The sequence below is a fragment of the Triticum urartu genome, chromosome 2A, assembly GCF_056163025.1.
Source record: "Triticum urartu cultivar PI428250 chromosome 2A, HENAU_Tu73, whole genome shotgun sequence".
Classification (NCBI taxonomy): Eukaryota; Viridiplantae; Streptophyta; class Magnoliopsida; order Poales; family Poaceae; genus Triticum; species Triticum urartu.
In genome coordinates this window covers 675,415,558-675,433,859 of record NC_141874.1, presented here as the reverse complement: position 1 = coordinate 675,433,859, position 18,302 = coordinate 675,415,558, and the positions used below count along the sequence as shown (strand labels likewise).

Here is an 18,302-nt window from a genome sequence, read left to right as displayed (position 1 = left end):
GGACAGGGGAGAGAACCATCGACGTAGCCCAGGAGATAATGACTCCCGAGAAGCGGGAGAACCTGCGCACGCCAGAAGATGTAGTTGTCTGCCGACAACTTGATGGTGATGAGGTTCCCGAAGTGAAACGGCGGTGGCGGCAAAGAGCCCGCGGAGTAGACTGCCGGAGGCGGATACGTCGTAGAGGCAGAGGCCGCGGTTGCAGCCACCGTCGCAGCCGCGGGAACAGGCGATGAAGGAGCCGAGGCCGAGGCAGTGAAACCGGCCATCATGGCCGACGGAGGCGCCACCAGCGCGAGGGACGGGCCCCCACTGGCCGAGGCGATCGGCGCGAAGGACGGGGCGATCGGCGGCTGGCCCCACTGAGCGGAGCGTCGCGGAGAGAGGCGGGAGCCGCGTCGCTGAGGGAGGCGGACGAGGGAGCGCCCGCTGTAGCCCCAGTAGGATACGGCACGATCGGAAGCCCTGGCGACGAGGAGAAGAACGACCTGAAGCTCCTTGTCTCAATCGGGGCGGTGGAGGCCGCGGCGACGTCGAGGGGTCGGGACAGCAGAGCCGCGAGGGAGGCCGGCAAGAAGCTAGCCGTGGTGGAGCCGGAGGCGGCGGAGCCCGACATGACTGTGGCGGCGGCGGCGCGATCTGAAGGACAGCGGCGGCGCAGCGCAGATGACAGGAACCGCGGCGGCTAGGTTAGGGTTTTAGGCGGAAGCGTGTTTACCTAGGCTGATACCATGTAAGACAATAGAATTCAGGGAACCGGCTCAACCCTTTAGGGGTGGCCTATCTCATATATATATATATATATATATATATATATATATATATATATATATATATATATATATATAATGAAGTGGTATAAGTTACATCATACGTATGTGTACGTATACAACTACAGAGACTATACAGTCTAACACGGCATGACGGACCGGGCCAACAGTTCATCACCACATCCACAAACCTCCCACGGGATTTTTTTTCCTTTGGCACTGACGGACACCTTCACGGCTTGTATTGATTTGGTCCTCTCCACATTCAGCCTGCTCTTCCAATACCTAAAGCCAATCTCTCAAGAATAAAGTTATAGAAATCGGACGCCTCTCCAAGTGAGTCGAAGCTAAATCCTAGTTCTGGTCTAATAACACTTTTTGTTGGCTCCTCCGTGTATTTGCGAATCGACTGCTCTAAACTCATCCTAGAGATGCAACCTGAACTTTTCAAACAAACCACTACTTTTCGTTAGTTTCAGCCGCAAAGTGTGACTGTTCAAAGTAATCGCTAGACTAGCAAGACCCTGCGCCTACTCTGGTCCGGCGACACCAATTTGTTGTCCACATCCAGACCCTGCCTTTGACTCCGCCGGCACAGCAAGGTTGGCTTCGCCCGTCCGCAGCACAGCGAGAGGGAATGGACCTGGGTGTTCTATGCTGTCGGAGAACTCCTCCCGGAGTGGGAACCTACAGCGCCCGGCCGGTCGTGGTGTCAGCCTCCCAGTGTGTCAGCTTTGAAATAAATCTATGGAACAACTAGATCTAAATCGAGGAACGAGGCACTTACCTATCGACGGCATCCAGCAAAAACTCAAGACCAGCATACTCCATTAGTTCCTCGCCGGCGGGAAGCAGCGGCCGCCGCAGCTCATGAGTCATGAACGGATTTAGGATGGTTGTCCTCGGGTGGTGCGGATGGAAGCCCTCTGCTGCCGACGGGGTTTCAAGGAACTATTTTTTAGTTGCCTCACGGGGATGCGCACGTGTGGTTCCGCTAGGGCCTTCAGACCATCTTCAACAGACGCTGGTCGCGCCGCGCGCAAAAAACACGTATGCTGCGCGCGCGTCGCCTGGTTTGACGCGGCGCACAGCGTTGGCTTCAACAGCCGCTAAAATACAGCGCGCGCCGCTCCATCAACACGCAAAAATACAGCGCGCGCGACTCGCACAAACAACATAGAAAAAATTTCTTATTTGACACTATCTTAAAATATGCTTCCTTATTTGATACTGGAAGAGTTTTTCTTCTTTATTTGACACAAGTTCTAAATTTTATTCCCTATATGACATTTTCGTCCATTTTAAGCCTAAATAACACCTGAAAAGACTCTTTTGCCTCTCATGTGGTATGTGTATGGGGGGCAATAGCGCACACATGCAGATTCAGTGCGAAAGCAGAAGCACACACGCATCAACACATACACATGCACCAACACACACGCACGCACGCGCGCATGCACACACACACGCACACACACACGCAGCAACACACACGCACGCAGCACACACCCACATACACACACACGCAGCAGCACACACACAGACAACACATAGGCATGCAACAACACACACGCGCACGTACAAACGCAGTAGCAAACACACACGCAGCAGCACACATGCACACACATGCAGCAGCAACACACATGTGCGCGTGCACCCACACACGCAACAGCACACGCACGCGCGCACACATACCATATGAGGGGCAAAATCGTCTTTTCAGGTGTCATTTAGACTCAAAATGAACGGAAGTGTCGTATAGGTAATAAAATTTAGAACTAGTGTCAAATAGGGAAGAAAAACTTTTCCAGTGTCAAATAAGGAACCAGATTTTAAGACGGTGTCAAATAAGGAATTTTCTCAACAACATATGCATTCAAAAACAAAAGCAAAAAAAATCAAAAACAAACAAAAATAAATAGTTCAATTTTGTTTATTACAACTCAAACAAACAATTTATCGTTCAATACAATAAATAGTGCAATTAAACACAACAAATAGTTCAACAATACAATAACGAACGCACAAATTATGATGCTCTTTGTCGTCCATTACATGCCCACCACTCCTCAATGAGATCATTCTGAAGATCATTATGCGCTGCAGGACGTCGAATGGCGTGATAGGAGGCAACAAAACGGGTCACCCTTTCAGCCCTCCGCCGCACTCGCACGGGATATCCCAAGAGCTCATACTGAGAGTAGTCTACATCTTGGTCACGCTCATTCTCGATGATCATATTATGCATGATCACACAAGCGTCCATTATGTACCAAAGCATCTTTTGATCCCAAAATCTAGCCGGTCCTCTCACAATAGCAAATTGGGCTTGCAAAATCCCAAAAGCTCTCTCCACATCTTTTCTAGCCGCCGCCTGAGCATCGTGGAAATCAAGATTTTTACCTTCTGGCTTTTTCAACGGCTTGACAAAGGTTTGCCACTTTGGATAGATGCCATCCGCTAGATAATAGCCATAGTTGTATGTACGACCATTTGCTACAAATTGCACCGGTGGCAACTCCCGATTTGCAATCTTACTCATCAATGGTGACCGGTTGACAACATTGATGTCATTCAAAGATCCAGGCATTCCAAAGAATGCATGCCAAATCCAAGTCTCTTGATCGGCCACCGCTTCAAGGATTATAGTGGAACCCTTTTTTTGGCCGTGGAATTGCCCATGCCATGCCTTTGGACAATTCTTCCAAGTCTAATGCATGCAATCTATTGAGCCAAGCATGCCAGGAAAGCCGCGAGCTTTGTTCATCGCTAAAAGCCTTGCGACGTCTTCAGCGTTGGGAGATCTCAAATACTCCTCGCCAAACACTTGCACAATTCCGACAGCGAAGCGCTTGACACACATGATGGCTTGGCTCTCACCCATAGCCAAGTGATCGTCAACTAGACCAGTCGGTATACCGTATGCCAACATACGCAAAGCGGCTGTCACCTTCTGAAAGGTGCTATGCCCAAGCTCTCTGGCGGCATTCCTCCTTTGCTGAAAAAAGCGGTCATGGCTCGCTAGTTTCTCTGCAATGCGCCTGAACAACTCGGTGCTCATCCTAAACCGGCGACGAAAATACGACTCGGGGTATGTGGGATTCTCTGCAAAATAATGCCTGATCAATCTATTGTGGGCATCGATCATATCCCTCCAAATTTTTTGCCGACCCATAACCGAACCACCGTGTTTCGGTTTTTTATTAATATGCATAGCTAGGATCATTGCAAGATACTCCTCCTCTTTCATATCAAATTCTTCTTCGGAAGAATCATACGACGAACTCATCTACAATGTTGAATACTATGCTATAAATAAAAAACTACAATCAACATGCATGAAATTCATGGCTTTTGAGCAATACATACCTTCTAGGCGTTTTGTCGAACACCTAGCGGGCGCCGAGCGGCAGCGAGCGCGTGGGCGCTGTTCGTCGGCGGGGCGGCGGGCCTAGAGGGGGGCCGGAGAAAGCGCACGCGGGGCGGGGATAGGCCAGGAAAGCGCCGGAACGGTCGCCGGGTGGCGCGGGCGGCGGCGGCGGCGCAGCTGAAGGGGGGGTGGGAGGTGCGAGCGAGCGAGCGCGCGAGAGTCCAGCGCGGGGGAGCGGGCGCAGCAAATAAGCGACGCGCGATTGCGTTTCGGCCCGCGCGCTGGACTACGTATGCCGCGCGCGCGGTTTTCGCGCGCCCGCTGGAGCAGCTATTCCGGTTACGCGCGCGCTAAAAGGGGGATTTTGCGGCGCGGCGCTATTTTGGCGCGCCTGTTGGAGATGCTCTCAGACGGATTCAGCGGCTCAGAGTTAAACACAACTTTCTGGACCACGGACTAGGATGCCCGCGCGTCACGGGTTGTATGCATATACGATTTGGGCCCACAATCACGCACTATTGGACGCGGTATATGGGCCGTATGCTCTTTTTCAGCGCCTCCTGTCAGACTCGTCAGACCAGATTACTCGAATCCCAAGCCAGGAACGGGCGCTAGCGATTTCGGGCTCAGCTGAGCTCGAGCACCGAATCGCCGCTCCCGTGGATATAGCATTACTTTATCTTTAGACAGGGAACAATGCTCTTGGCGACTCGCCGATGACTACCGGAGATTACAAGGGAGCAAATCCCAACGCCGACAAATCGCTGCTTTCGTCGTCTTAAGCCCAGGGCGCCGACAGCGCACCGCGCCTAGATAAACAACCTATGCGTATTAGAGCAGGAACAATAGAGACTAGTCAGCAAGCTATAACATCTTCCACGTCAGTAAAATCATAGCTGGAGAAGAGAGAACCAAGCCGGCGCTTCATCAGTAGCCAGCGATAGCACAGGAAACGAGGGAATGGAACCTATGCGAGCGCTATGGCCGGCGTAGCTCCTCCTAGCCAATCCATTGACTTTTCTTTGCCTCGCACAACATGCATGCATTAAATGTATAGCTAATACTACATCCATTCTACTCAGCGGCGAATCTAGCAGGACATTGAAAGGTAGGCTTAAAACATAAATTTTCTAAGTCAAATTAGCAAATGCAGTGCAATTATTGTATTTAAAGCATCAGAATATATTTGTCAAGTGATATGTTTAGCTTAGATATGATTTTGGAGGATAGGCTTAAACCTATTGAAGCCTCCCTAGTGGAATCGCCACTGATTTGTACTGTATGAGGTTTTTCAAATACGGGCTACAGATGACGGATCCGGCTTGACTGCTCCCTCTCCATGCTCTCATCCGTACTCCCACTTTATCATACGGCTGTCTTTTTTCCTTTTTCCTTTCTAATCTAATCATCTTCCCCCTGATTTTAAGGGGATGGGGCCGGACTTTATTTTGTTCCAATCAAATCAAGTCACGTACGCGAGAGCATAGATGGACACACACGCGAGGAGCAGGCGAGTCTCGTCCACAGATGACATGGCGCTGCTATAGAGCCGGCAACATGCTTTACTATTAACCTTGCTTTTAGAGGGAGCACAAGAAAGTAAACCGTATTGATCGCGCACATTTGGTTAACCTAATAACCTCAGTCAAAGAGATCACTTTGGTTGTTTATAGGGCATTTCTAACCAATCTCCAATAGATAGAGGAAGTATATAGTAAAATAAACTTTAGTGGAGTAAATTTACTTCATTAAATTTTGGCCGGACCTAGCTGATCTCCTATACACAACAGAGTAAAAAAATCATTTGCATTTCATTTACGACCACCGAAACATATTTCTTCGTTTCCTTATTTCATTCAATGATATTCTAGTATATAATAATTCATCAATTCTTTGCTACGAGAGCAAAACCAGAAAGAAACAAGAACCACAATTAGACATTTTAAAAGATATCCAATTTCCCGAACTGCTCCCTGAATTGATATCTTTTCTACGTCTTCATTGTTGATCTGCGGCTTCTCGAGCTTTGAACACTTCTTTCTTCTCCGATTATAAACAAGTAGACGTTCTTCGCATCTAATCTCATCTCTAGTCCCATCTCTAGCCTCTATTCTAGCAACAAATGCATGAACATCTATCAGTTTTTGTTGTATTCACGGTTGCTTAATTTATGTTTTTGTAGAGAAGACCTCATTCTCACTAGTGGTTTCTACGATGAGTTCGACGTTCACCGATTAGCTTGGGAATTCCATGCAGAGGTCTGGTTCCCGGCTCTACTGTTCTTCGCGAGAGCAGAACAGAACAGAGAGAAACCATCTCGTAGATAGTATTAGAGTAGTATAAATTATTTGCCTCAGCCGCATCAACCAAACCATGAACACAGATCTGGAACGCCAGAAACACGTGCTCGCTACATAGGGCAAAGGCAAGGGCCTAACCACGGACGGGATTCCCGCTGCAGAAACTTCCACGGCACTATTGTCCGTAAACCCGCATTCAGCTTAGGAACAAAGGGAGCCGCTGGCCGATATTAAAACGCCATTCCTTTTGCTGCAAAGTGCAAAGTCGGTGGGGGGGATCAGGTTCCGCTTCATCTATCTCAATTCTCAAACCCAGATCTGACCGAGAGCCCTGCCGCAAGCAACTCATCATCAGTCTCAGTCTTCGTCGAATAGAAAAAACGTGCACTGTCGGTCTACAGCTTTGTTAGGATCAGGCTAGCTAATTCGCCATGGACCACGGCAAGCGTCAGCGACAGAATGCACTGCAAATATACTTATCTCTCCGCCTGTCTCCGCGAATTTCGCTACTTCCTCTGTTCACTTTTATAAGGCCTTAAAAACATTTCAAACAATGTGCAAAATAGTCTATTTTCAGTTGTCTGAAATGACTAATAAAAGTGAACGGAGGGAGTACTACTATCAATTACTTCAATATATAGATAAATAGTGTCCCTGAATTTGAGCTCAAAAAAGGTGTGATGTATAGTATGCAAGAGAAGGATTCCAAACCCCTGCTGCTAACATTTCATCCAAGACTCGATCCTTCGGATTTCATACTCGCTTTACAGCTAATTTGCAAAGGCATACACACGCACAGAAAGTGAAAGAAGAAAGATCATTCGAGGTGTTGAAAACTTGAGCCTGTTACTGCACTCACAGCAAAACATGTCCACTGAAACAATGGACAGAGTGGTGGAGGAGACGAACCTATGTCATGAGTTGGAACTTGGAAAAACAAAAAACGAAAAGATCCAGCGCCTGCTGAACTATCATCACAGAGACAGACTTCACAGTCACAGGAGATCTCACCCAAGCAGAGCATGCTGCAACCGAGCGATATCGACATTATCGCTAAGACGACGACATCTCTGAATTATGATGATATGGTCCTCATTGGCATCCCATCATGCGCAGAAATGGGACGGGAGCTTGTCCAGGATCATCATCCCTAGCTAAGCACATCACGACTGGCCACCCCGCAGTGGATGGTCTGAATCGACGACGACTGCCCGGCCGCTCTTGCTGCTGAAGCACGACCTGCCGCCGGGCGGCAGCCTCTTCATCGGCGGCACGGAGTCGTCCTGCAACGCGCGCCGGGTGCGGCCACGTCCGCTGCTGCTGTTCTCCCCGCGGCACCGGCGCGACGTGCCGGCGCCGCCTGCAAGGAGCCCGCTCTCCCTGGCTGCGATCAGCTCGTCCTCCATGGTGGACTGCAGCACGTCGGCGATGGACATGCGGCTGTCACGGTGGAGGTTGGGCCCCGTCTTCGGTGCTGGCACGCCTTCTTCTCTGATCTCAGCCGTGCCATTGGCATCATCCTCCTCCTCTGCTCCCTCTCGGCTGCCCTCCGTCTCCTGATCACCACGCTCAGCTCTGACGCCGCCACTGCTCACCGCTTCCTGCTGCTCCTCACACATGCTCTCCAACGCATCCATCTCAACGACCACCTGATGGGTGCTCCGGTCGGCCTCGCCTGGGCCTGGAGCACAGCCCTCCGGCTCCGGCGGCGCCACCTCGACGGCGACGAAGGTGATGTTGGAGCGGCAGAGGGGGCAATTGGAGTGCGACTTGAGCCAGGTGTCGATGCACTGCTGGTGGAACGCGTGGCTGCATTTCGGGAGCAGCCGGAGGCTCTCCCCGTCGTGGAACTCGCCGAGGCAGACCGAGCAGTCGGTGGTGTGGAGGGCGGGCCCGTCGCCGCGCCTGTACTTGCACACCGTGATCTTGTTGATGAGGGCCTCGTCCAGCCCGCTCGCCGGCGACACGTTCCACGACTCCTGGCTCCTGGACTGCCCGTGGCCGCTCCCAGGACCGCCGCTGCCCCCACCGCCGCCGGAGCCGGGGCCGGGGCCGAAGAGCCTCCTCCGGAGGGAGCCGAAGGTGCCGCAGTACTTGGAGATGAAGGTGTAGTAGCTGACGAGGAGGAAGGCGGTGGCGAGCACGCCGATGATGGCGATGACGAGCGGGGAGAAGACGTGGCCGGAGGAGTCGTCCGGGCCGGGGCCGGCGAGGTCGAAGGGCGGCGGCGGCGGGAAGATGAAGTAGCACCACTGGGGGCAGTACATGCTGCACAGCCCCTGCGAGCAGTCCCTGGTCGGCTCGTAGGGCACCCAGGTGGGCTCCGTCCCGATGATTGCCGGCGGCGAAGACGCCATTTTTGCCTCCCCCTCCCCCTCCTAGCACCAAATCTTGGCAGCAGGGGAGAAAAAGGCCGAGGAAGGAACGGGGACAGATGTGTTGCCAACCACCTCACTCACTCACTCACTCCGAGACGGCTGGGCGCTCAGGTACTAGCAGAGGATCTCCGAGTCTCTCTGGGCCAAATCATTGTGACTGGGTGGGGGAAGAAGGCGTAGGAGCATCTGAGTGGGCGCTCGATCCATGGCGCTTTCTTTCTCGAGGTTGGGGAGTGGGAAATGTGACGGGGAATGGGGGGGAAGAGATCGGAATCAGACGATGGCGCAGGCTGATGATGGGGATCTTTCGGGGAGGCTGGAGAAAGAGAGGAGCGGGGGATTGTCTGCAAAGCAAAGTGATGGTGGACTGGACTGGTGGTTGTTGGCATCTTCTCATCAAGCTTTTGTTTTTGCTGCCGCAGCTCCTCTTTCCTCTTCTTTTTCTTTGCCCTGCCCCCTGCCTGCTGCCGTCCTTTTCCTCTCTCCTGTGCCGCACACGTCACAAGACGAGGAGAATGTGTCCACCGGACATATGATCGTGTATAATAGGTCAGCAGGAAACATGAGCATGATAATTTGCACCAACATAATCTTCTACTGATAGTTCCCAAAAAGAATGGAAATCAGATCTCACAAGAGCGGTTTCCAAATATTTTTCACTGATTTGATGTGTGAAAGCTAAAGCCTGCTCTAATTCCAAAGTGGTCTGACTGACCAAAGAGATTTATTAAGGGTGGCATTCAGAGCTTTGCTGGCTGTCTAAGAAGTGGCTTTCATCAAAGCCAAGCTGCTAAACCTTCACTGTCCCTCAAGTCTCTCTCCCTAAACAATCCAAGGTTATCCCTTTAAGCAACGGGAGACGATGATGACCAGCACCGGTCAGTCCATTTGACAGCTTTCTTCACACTCACTGCTCCCTTACGGACACCAAACCCTGTGGTTGTGGCTGACAGCTCTCTCTATTTTTGCTTGTGTCAATTTAGGCCTTTGATGGCTTGCATTGGTACAAAAGAATATGAATGCCCTCTTCTATTTCTTCAGGTGAAATGACACTGTCAAGAAACTTGGGACGGAAAGCAGAGGCCGGGGGGCTCCCCTTTTCGAAATAAAATGTTCACACGGAAAATTACACGCATACGGCTAGAGTTTGCAGTCTCACCCTATAAGCAGCTAAAGCTTAAATTCACACCGATAAATCGGAGGACTGTGATTACGTTTTAGACAAGAAATCAGAAATGTAGACAACGTTTTACAGAAGCAGATCGGTCAAGTTGTGAATTGCATTAGTGTCAAAAACGCTCTTATATTATGGGACGAAGGGAGTAGTTCAGAATTAAATGGACTTTTTGTTTAGCGGCACAAGTTGTGAAGGACGGCCCAGTTTAAGAGGCCTCTTCCTTTTCTTTGGTGAGTGCATGACAGAAACAGGAAAACATGTGAAAAATGTTGGAACACGTGTACACAAGAGAAGCTGTGCAATTTCTTTCAGTTGAAAGCAAAACACCGCCAAAATAAGGTTTCATGTCCTGGCTAACAACACTGCACAATGAAATCGAGTACACTCAGCCCGACCCACCCCATTGCTGGTAAGCATTGACCTTAACAACAAATTCAACTGCTGCATGAAAATTCAACTGCTCTTATTACCTACTCTTGCTCAATTATTCATTAAAATTCATATATTACTCCTAATGGTATGAAACAACAGTCAAACAACATGTTAGGCTTCAATGCCAATAAAGTTAACTGGATAGTGACTACTAGACTCGGGCCAGGGCCAATGCTCAAAAGAGTTAAATCAGGAGAATCAATTCATCGGAATTTTTTTCACAAAAAAATATAACCATTGGATTTGGAGTTCCACCATGGTAGTATCCTACACCCACTCACGGAGAAAATTTTCTGCACATTAAAGAAGCTATTTTTGAAGTTCTTGCATTGCCCTGGCCCCTGGCCATGATGGTTGCATAGGTAAGATGAAATGGTAGATTGCAAGCAAAAGAGCGATATGATTATCCTTTTTCTTTCCCCAAGGGCTTGTTTGGATCTAGTTTTCCTTAAACTCGTCTAGCAACATGACAAACTAAAATTGTGTTTTGTTTTGTCTAACTAACTCAAGGATATCTAAAACTGATTCTTGTTAAACTCGTCATCCTATGGAGTTAGATGAATCAAGGACTCGTACGCGCGCATTCACACGTTCAATCGGGGTGTATGTGAGGTGTGGTTGTATCCAAGTGCTCGTCTCTATGGGAATTCGTCAGAGTTGAAGCGATGTGCATGGTGTTCCATGAGTTATGTCCTCGTGGAGTGTCCTTGTTACGGCCGGTGTGTATTCGTGGGATGCCGGAGGCGAACGATGGCAGGGAAAACCATCATATATAAAGCGATGAGGTGTGCGACCCATAGACAGTGAATCTATTGCAAGGAAGTACGAGAACATTTTGATGTGAAGCGAGTGTAAGGTGGCAGCCAAGCAATAGCAGTGGCCCAATACAATAGAGCAAGAGGTGCAATGCATGTTTCCACTTTCCAGGCGTGGTCATACTTAGCTTACATATATGCCAATTGAGTTGGATCATCACGTCACGAATCTACAATGAGCAAAAATCGGAGGAGCATGGAAGAAAAAAGTCAAAATTGGGAAGAGAATATTATTATTAGGTAATCTTGTCCAAGTCCTACAAGTATTTGTGTTAGTGTAATTAGGTAGGAATTGTAGTTGTGACATTGTGTGGCTTGAATGTTGTCTGACATGGTTGGCGTGAGTTGTAGTAGTGTTAGGAATTCAATTTATACTAATCAATTACTTTTCTAAACAACATCACATTTACAGCCTATGGTTGTTGATTAAGATTGTTCCTAGGCAATTTTATTTGGACCCAGTAAATTAAAATAAACTTTGGTTCCAATATTATATTTGCAAAATACCCTATCTGGTGATTATAAAATCCATAAATATAAACATAAATCAACACAGATGCATGTAATCAATGATTGGGTGCTTTATTAGTAAACTATAAAGTTTTTTTTTTGTGAAGAGTAAACTATAAAGTTGTTGGAGAGACTCAAAAACAGAGCAAAAATTAGATTGGCCCAGTGGTCTATTCTATAGTCCTCTGGAAGAAAAAAGGTATATTGCAACTTGAGATATGATTGTTACAGTAAGTTGCTAGCACCTTATTGTTTGAAAACAGTCCATAGGGAGCCCAAGGTCCAGAGTAAAGATTTAAAACATATTGAGCTAGATTTTTTTAGTCTAGGCAGCGCAGAGTTTGCTGCCTTTGTTGGGTACTTGGGTGTACAATGAAACCATCAAGTTTTGGAATTCATAATAGCAGCCAATAACATCAGTAGCAAGCAATGGGACTGGGATCTTGACTATTTGGTGTGCAGTAGATGCTTAATACACAATGGCACTCTAATTTGCACTAATGATTATAATTGAGTTGTTAATGACTACCACAAGTGTAAATATATTACACTGTGTTTGGATGTCTGTATTGGAGGCCTCCGTATTGAATTGGTTTCAATTCCAACTCAGCAATGAAACTGTAATTGACATGATTACGAATTCAATTGTTTGGATGTTAACTGAATTGGCTCATGGAATTTTACCGTGTCTGTTTCAATTCATTTGTTACTTTCGATGGGTTTCAATTCATTAACTAATGTTCTTGATGTAATTTTTATTATGTTTGAGACACTTTGTACTTCCGGTGAACCTTTATAACACATCTGATCCTTTTCGCAATTTTTTTTTACTAGCGGTCACATTTCCTTTTGTTGAACTTAACATCTAATGCAAAGGCCAAAGAAGATAATTACTGTTATGATTGCCACAACTGGTAGGGAAACCTATGGCTGATATTACATCAAAAGGATAGAACATCTAACATAGTAGGTGTGTAACAAAGTGGCAGATAAACTTGTTCAGAAAGACTCAAGTTTCAAGACGAACGGATATGGCATCTGTGCTTTCTATTACCCAATGAAGTGCCTTTAGGGGACAAATAAAAATCTTAGTTGTGGTTTTTGTAACGGGTGATCCAGTAATTACTTCATATCTGGATTTTTTTTTGAAATGGAGAAAAATATTTGTCTCAATGATTAATTATGCAGAAGAGAGTCATCTAGTTAATTAGCCAAAACCCCATGTAAACCAATACAAACAGACCACATGCTAGCAACTCACCAAGCAGACCATTTTAGATTTCATTTTTTTCATTGGCATGCCTTGATGTTTCCCTGTTAGGACATGTCGTTGGTTGCCGGTGTTTTTCCTTTTAGGCCGCACTTGGCATTAGGGTATTTTAATAAAGGGTATTTAGTTTACCACGGTAGCTAAAAAGCAGTCACTTGAAAATCCAATTTGGATCAGTCGATTTTCGCTAGAAGGAAGCAGACGTCAGTGGGATGGAAGAAGCAGCCGTTGGCTTGTCGGAGAAGCTTCCCCATGATCTATCATCAGTAGGGGGGGGGCATGGCAATGGTGCAAGTTCGTCGGATTTGAGGGGAGGGCCGGGGCAGGGGGCGACAACGATGGAGGAGGTTGAGGGGAGGGCCGGGGGCGGGGGGGGGGGGGCACGGTGGTGAGCTAGAGGGATGGCCAGGGCAGGGGGGGGATGATGGGAGGAGGTTGAGGGGAGGGCGGGGGGGGGGCACGGTGGTGAGCTAGAGGGATGGCCAGGGCAGGGGGGGGGGATGATGGGAGGAGGTTGAGGGGAGGGCCGGGGCAGGGGGCAACAACGATGGAGGAGGCTGAGGGGAGGGCCGGGGGGGGGGGGGGGGAGGGGGCACAGTGGTGGGCTAGAGGGATGGCCAAGGCGGGGAGGGGGGGATGGGGGACGATGATGGGAGGACGTTGAGGGGAGGGCGGGGCAGCGAGGCTGCGCCGCCGGTGGTACGTTTGGCGGTTTGGGGAAGAAGAAGGAGATGGTCTGGAGGTTGAAGAAGCAATCTGCACCACTTATTTTCTATCCAACGGCTGAAACGGAATCGACTTACCTAAATTGGAAAGTCGACTTACCACTACCATTTCCCTTAATTTACAGGCATAGCTTACCTGGTTGTGAGGGACTTTTTGCTGGAAAAGAAACGACCGACGGAGACCCGTATTTTTTACAAGGGTATTTGGAAGGAAAACCACAATCCAAAGAAAACCCAGGTTGCCCGTGTTTGTTTTCTTTTTCTATTCTTGTTGTGGGTTCTCAGTTCCTAAAAAGGGAAATCAGGAGGGTTTTCCCCTTCTAGACAGAAAAAAAAAGTCGCAGTTTGAGAATACCTCATTGCCTAAAGCTGATCAGCAAGCTAAGAAATACTTCCTCTGCTCTGAAATACTTGTCCTAGAAATGGATAAAATGGATGTATCTAATAACTAAATTAAGTTTAGATACAACGATTTCTAGGACAAGTATTTCCGGACGGAGGGAGTATTACAGTAAACTGAATCCAAAACGAGGAAACTACCTCATTGCCTAGCATGACTGACACTGATAGCATTTTCTTTACAAAAAGCATTGATTTCGTGGCGGAAAGCTAAAGGTTTAATTCCAAAGTTATCTGATCAAAGAGATTTCAGGGAGCGTTTAAAGCTTTGCCAATTGTCAAAGAAGTAATTTTCGTCAAAGCCAAGCTGCTAAACCTTCACCGTCCTTCAAGTCTCTCTCCCTAAACAATCCAAGGTTTTCTCTTTAAGCAATGGAAGACAATGATTACCAGCACCAGTCTATTTGACAGCTTTCTTCACACTTACTGCTCCCTTACGGACACCAAACCCTGTGGTTGTGTCAACTTAAGCCTTTAATAGCTTGCACTGGTACGAAAGAAACTGACTGCTTCCATTTCTTCTACTGAAAGGACAATGCCAACTAAGTTCAGATGGAAATTCGGAGCATACAACTACAGTTCACGGTCTCACCCTATATAAGCAGGCAGCCCAATCCTAAATGCACACATGGAGGACAGTAATTATGTTCTAGACAGGAAAATCACAAGACCAGACAAGGTTTTACAGAAGCAAATTTAAGTCCTACTCAACCGGTACCAGCTTATTTCAGATGCAACATGGCTAATCTCAGTTAAAATCTTTCAACCTTCTCTTCAGCACATCCAAGGACTTCTTCCGAGCACTCTGCACCATGTTTCTACTCGAAAGGCTCCCAAACAGACTGTCAGGAGCATCCCGAAACTTGTCGCAGATGATGGCTACCTTCTTGTGGTCCAAGGACGCATAACTCTTCTCCCTGATCACAGCGTTCATGAAGCTCTCGGCGTGGTTGCTCAGCAGAAGATTAGTCAGCTGCCTAATCTCGACAAGGCAATCTTTAAAACTTGTTTCCTTTTTAAGGGCCGACAACCCAGTGGTGTGAAATCTGTCTTCTGCAAAGTCCTCTAACAGTTTCAGGTCAATGTCAATACCTACAACCGCATTGATGCTCAACCTTTTCACCCTGTCGCTGAGAAGAACTGTTATTATGGTGTCTGAGATGTGGCTGAGTGAACCAGAAATGACCTTGAAGAGGGCCTCTTTTGGCAGAATCAGCTGTGCAGTCGATACCACCATGTCAAGGTAGATGAGCACTTCATTCATGTAGTCATTTGCATGTTCTGGAGTTTCCTCTGTTGTCCAATCGATGCTGGTCAGCAGCAGCATGAATTCATCAATTCTGGAATTGGCCAAGGTTATTAATCCATTGAACGCTGCGTTTTGGGAGGCCTTGAGCACAGCCCTAGCAGTCAAACCAGAATGAGGCTTCCCAAGCAGCCGTTTAGGAAGTCCACAAAGTTGGGCAGCATGCAAAAGGAACATGTCACATGACCGCTCAAGGATGGCAATATTTCCTGCAATCTGTACCAGCTGTGCGATTTCCAAACTACCATTATGTATCAACTTCAGAAGACCGTCATTTAGTACCTCAATTAAAAGCTTGTCTAGGTATCCTTTCACCACATCATAGGAGTTGACCACTACACCATATGACAAGTAGCTTACCAAATCCTCAATGAAGGAATGGATAATACGGCAAGCACCGGGAACTGATGAGGAAAATGGCGCAACATATGGCAAATCCGGCACTGCGTGAATGGGTTCAAGTTGACATGCTGCAACATTCATGTTGTAGTCATTTTCCTTCTCTATAACCATCCTTTCATGCGAGTCCTTAGCAAAGACACCTTGTATCTGCTTCCTACAATCTGAAACAAGCAGCTCATGATATCTCTCCCTGTTTTTGTCAAGAACTTCAAGCAAAGATGTGACTTGATACCCATACTTCTTCATGGTTGCAGCTAGAAGAGAGACATAATCTTTTACAAGGAGGTGGTGGTTAGCTGCATCCATGCGTGCAAACTGTTCCTCTAGAAAAGAGGTGACCTTAGAAATAGATGCCTCCCACATTGTGTCAACCTGGCTATCAGATAGAAGTCCCTCTGCAGTTCGAAGAACACGGTTTTCAACAATAAAAAATCCAGCTACCTGAGCAAGGAAGTGCTGGTGGGACTCAAGGAAGGGTTGTGTTGTAGAAATCTGCATGTCCAAGTTAAGCTGCATGAGTCTGTTACTGTAGTAATACTCTCGAAACTTCTCCCCAAGGCCAAGGGATATGTGGATGTTGTATGCTCGGTATACTGGAGTAAGATCAAATTCTAGTGTTGACTCTTCATCTATGTACTCCAGATCCAAGGCATAAGCATGCTCATCAAACCCCCCACGACTACATTCTTCTGCTTCCCTCTGCCAGGCACGCATTCGCTCATCTTTCTGACGATCCAAAGAGGCCTGGCGTATCGAGGCCTGTCCAATCTCCATTGCAAACTTTCTGATATACACAAGCCACTCATTAAACTCATTGGAAACTTTCTTCTCGATGTACAGCTTCATCATCGGTATCTTTTTCTGAACAACATTTTTAAGAAGCTTCAGAGGAATATTCTGCAGGTGGTCCTTCTCAATCAGCTCCAAAGTCTTCAGCACAGTGTGAAACTTGCCTTGGGCAATGTCCCTGTTGCACGACTGACACAGGCTGGTGACCTGCAGACAGATCTTCAATGTTGCAAGCGCTTCCCCAACATTCTTATTCGCCGCATACAACTCGAGAAGCTCATCGAGCTTCAGAAGCAGGGCACTAGCAACCTCCTGCAAGCGCAGATTCTCACCCGACAGCGCGCCCTTGAGCTCATCAGCATCGACCAGCACCCCACGCAGCTCATCGACCGCGAGGATGAATTCCTCATAGTGAAGCCTACAGAGCTCCTCGATCTCAACCTCCTTCCTCTTGGCGATACCCCTGAGGTTGTGGAAGAGAGCCTCAGGCCTTCCAGATTCAAAAGCATGCCGCACAATGGGACCCAAATCCTCGTTATTGGAGACGAAGCCAACGAGAGCCGTGCCGATAGCAGCATCCCCACTCTCCACAGGGCTCCTCTTCTTGGTCTGCGCGGTCATGGTTCAACTGCAAAACAAAATGGAAAATGGCCATTTCATCCAGATTTATGAGAAGATTTGGAGCTACAAATGCTGGGCATGTGAACTACGGAGAAGTAGAGGAAATTAACAATTCACAAACTGATTTTCTTGGAGAAGCCAAAAATAACAAGCATTTGTTTTAAATTTCCTGAAATCAAACAGCTATTAGTATGAGTTTAGGCCTTGAGGGTAACAGGACACCAAAATACATGGCGGATTCCTTGGCGGCTCAGGATGCAGGCGGAAACAGACGTAAATGTTGAAAATAGATGTGTGATCTGTGAATTACAATATTGTAATACATTCCAGATTGAGTTGGGGAGAAATGGTGAAAATATGCTGTAGATTTATGTGACTGTGACTTTTTGGCTTGCCATTTCTGCCATGTATTTTCAAGAGCAATCGAAATATGGTTGAGAAATACATACCGATGCCTACTAGTTCTAGAATGTAATTCACTATTTTCTATGTTCATACGAGTGACTGGATATGATACAATTTACACGAGGTTGAGCTTCTGTGTACCCTTCGAATAATTATTCATGGTGAAATCTGAAGGTGAATAGCAGCTAGCGTACAAATCAGAATGCGAAGCTAGCGGCGGTGGTAATCCTGCGACCAGCGCTGTCCCAATTGACGGCCCTAGGAACGGGGGCCGGGGTAGGCCGGGAAAGGCCTCGAGGAAGAGGGATCTGGCCGGATTCGATTGATTCGCGGAGAGAAAAGTAGGGTAAAGAGAAACGTAACGGCAGTAACCCGAACAAAGCAGAGCAAAGCTAGGGCTTGCTTACCCAAGGAGAAGAAGCCTTGCCGGCCTGGGTGTCGGTGCAGCGGAGGGTCGCCGGCCGCTTCGAGGGTCGCTCCGGTGGCAGGAGGGGGGAATGAAGCTAGGCGACGCCGGATTCGGCGGCGACAGGTTCAGGAGTAGGACGGACGAAGCAAGGGGGAGGGGGAGGGGGCCGGCGGCAGACGGCAGTGGAGGACAGGCACGGGTGACAGCCAGTTTTTTTTGCTCTC

The 18,302-nt window shown here is 47.9% G+C and overlaps 2 protein-coding genes across 2 annotated transcripts; both read right to left on the bottom strand.

Annotated features, from left to right (window-relative positions):
• Positions 1-7,267: 7,267 nt before the first annotated feature.
• LOC125539647 (E3 ubiquitin-protein ligase Os04g0590900) lies at positions 7,268-9,289 on the bottom strand. The gene has a single exon (XM_048703147.2). It carries the CDS (start codon positions 8,795-8,797, stop codon positions 7,604-7,606), a length of 1,194 nt encoding a protein of 397 aa, XP_048559104.1. The 5' UTR covers positions 8,798-9,289; the 3' UTR covers positions 7,268-7,603.
• A 5,352-nt stretch (positions 9,290-14,641) lies between these two features.
• On the bottom strand, positions 14,642-18,302 carry LOC125539646 (exocyst complex component SEC15A). The gene is made up of 2 exons (XM_048703146.2): positions 18,077-18,302; positions 14,642-17,271 (listed from the first exon to the last, which is right to left on the bottom strand). The coding sequence occupies exon 2, from the start codon at positions 17,262-17,264 to the stop codon at positions 14,895-14,897; it is 2,370 nt and encodes a 789-aa protein (XP_048559103.1). The 5' UTR covers positions 17,265-17,271; positions 18,077-18,302; the 3' UTR covers positions 14,642-14,894.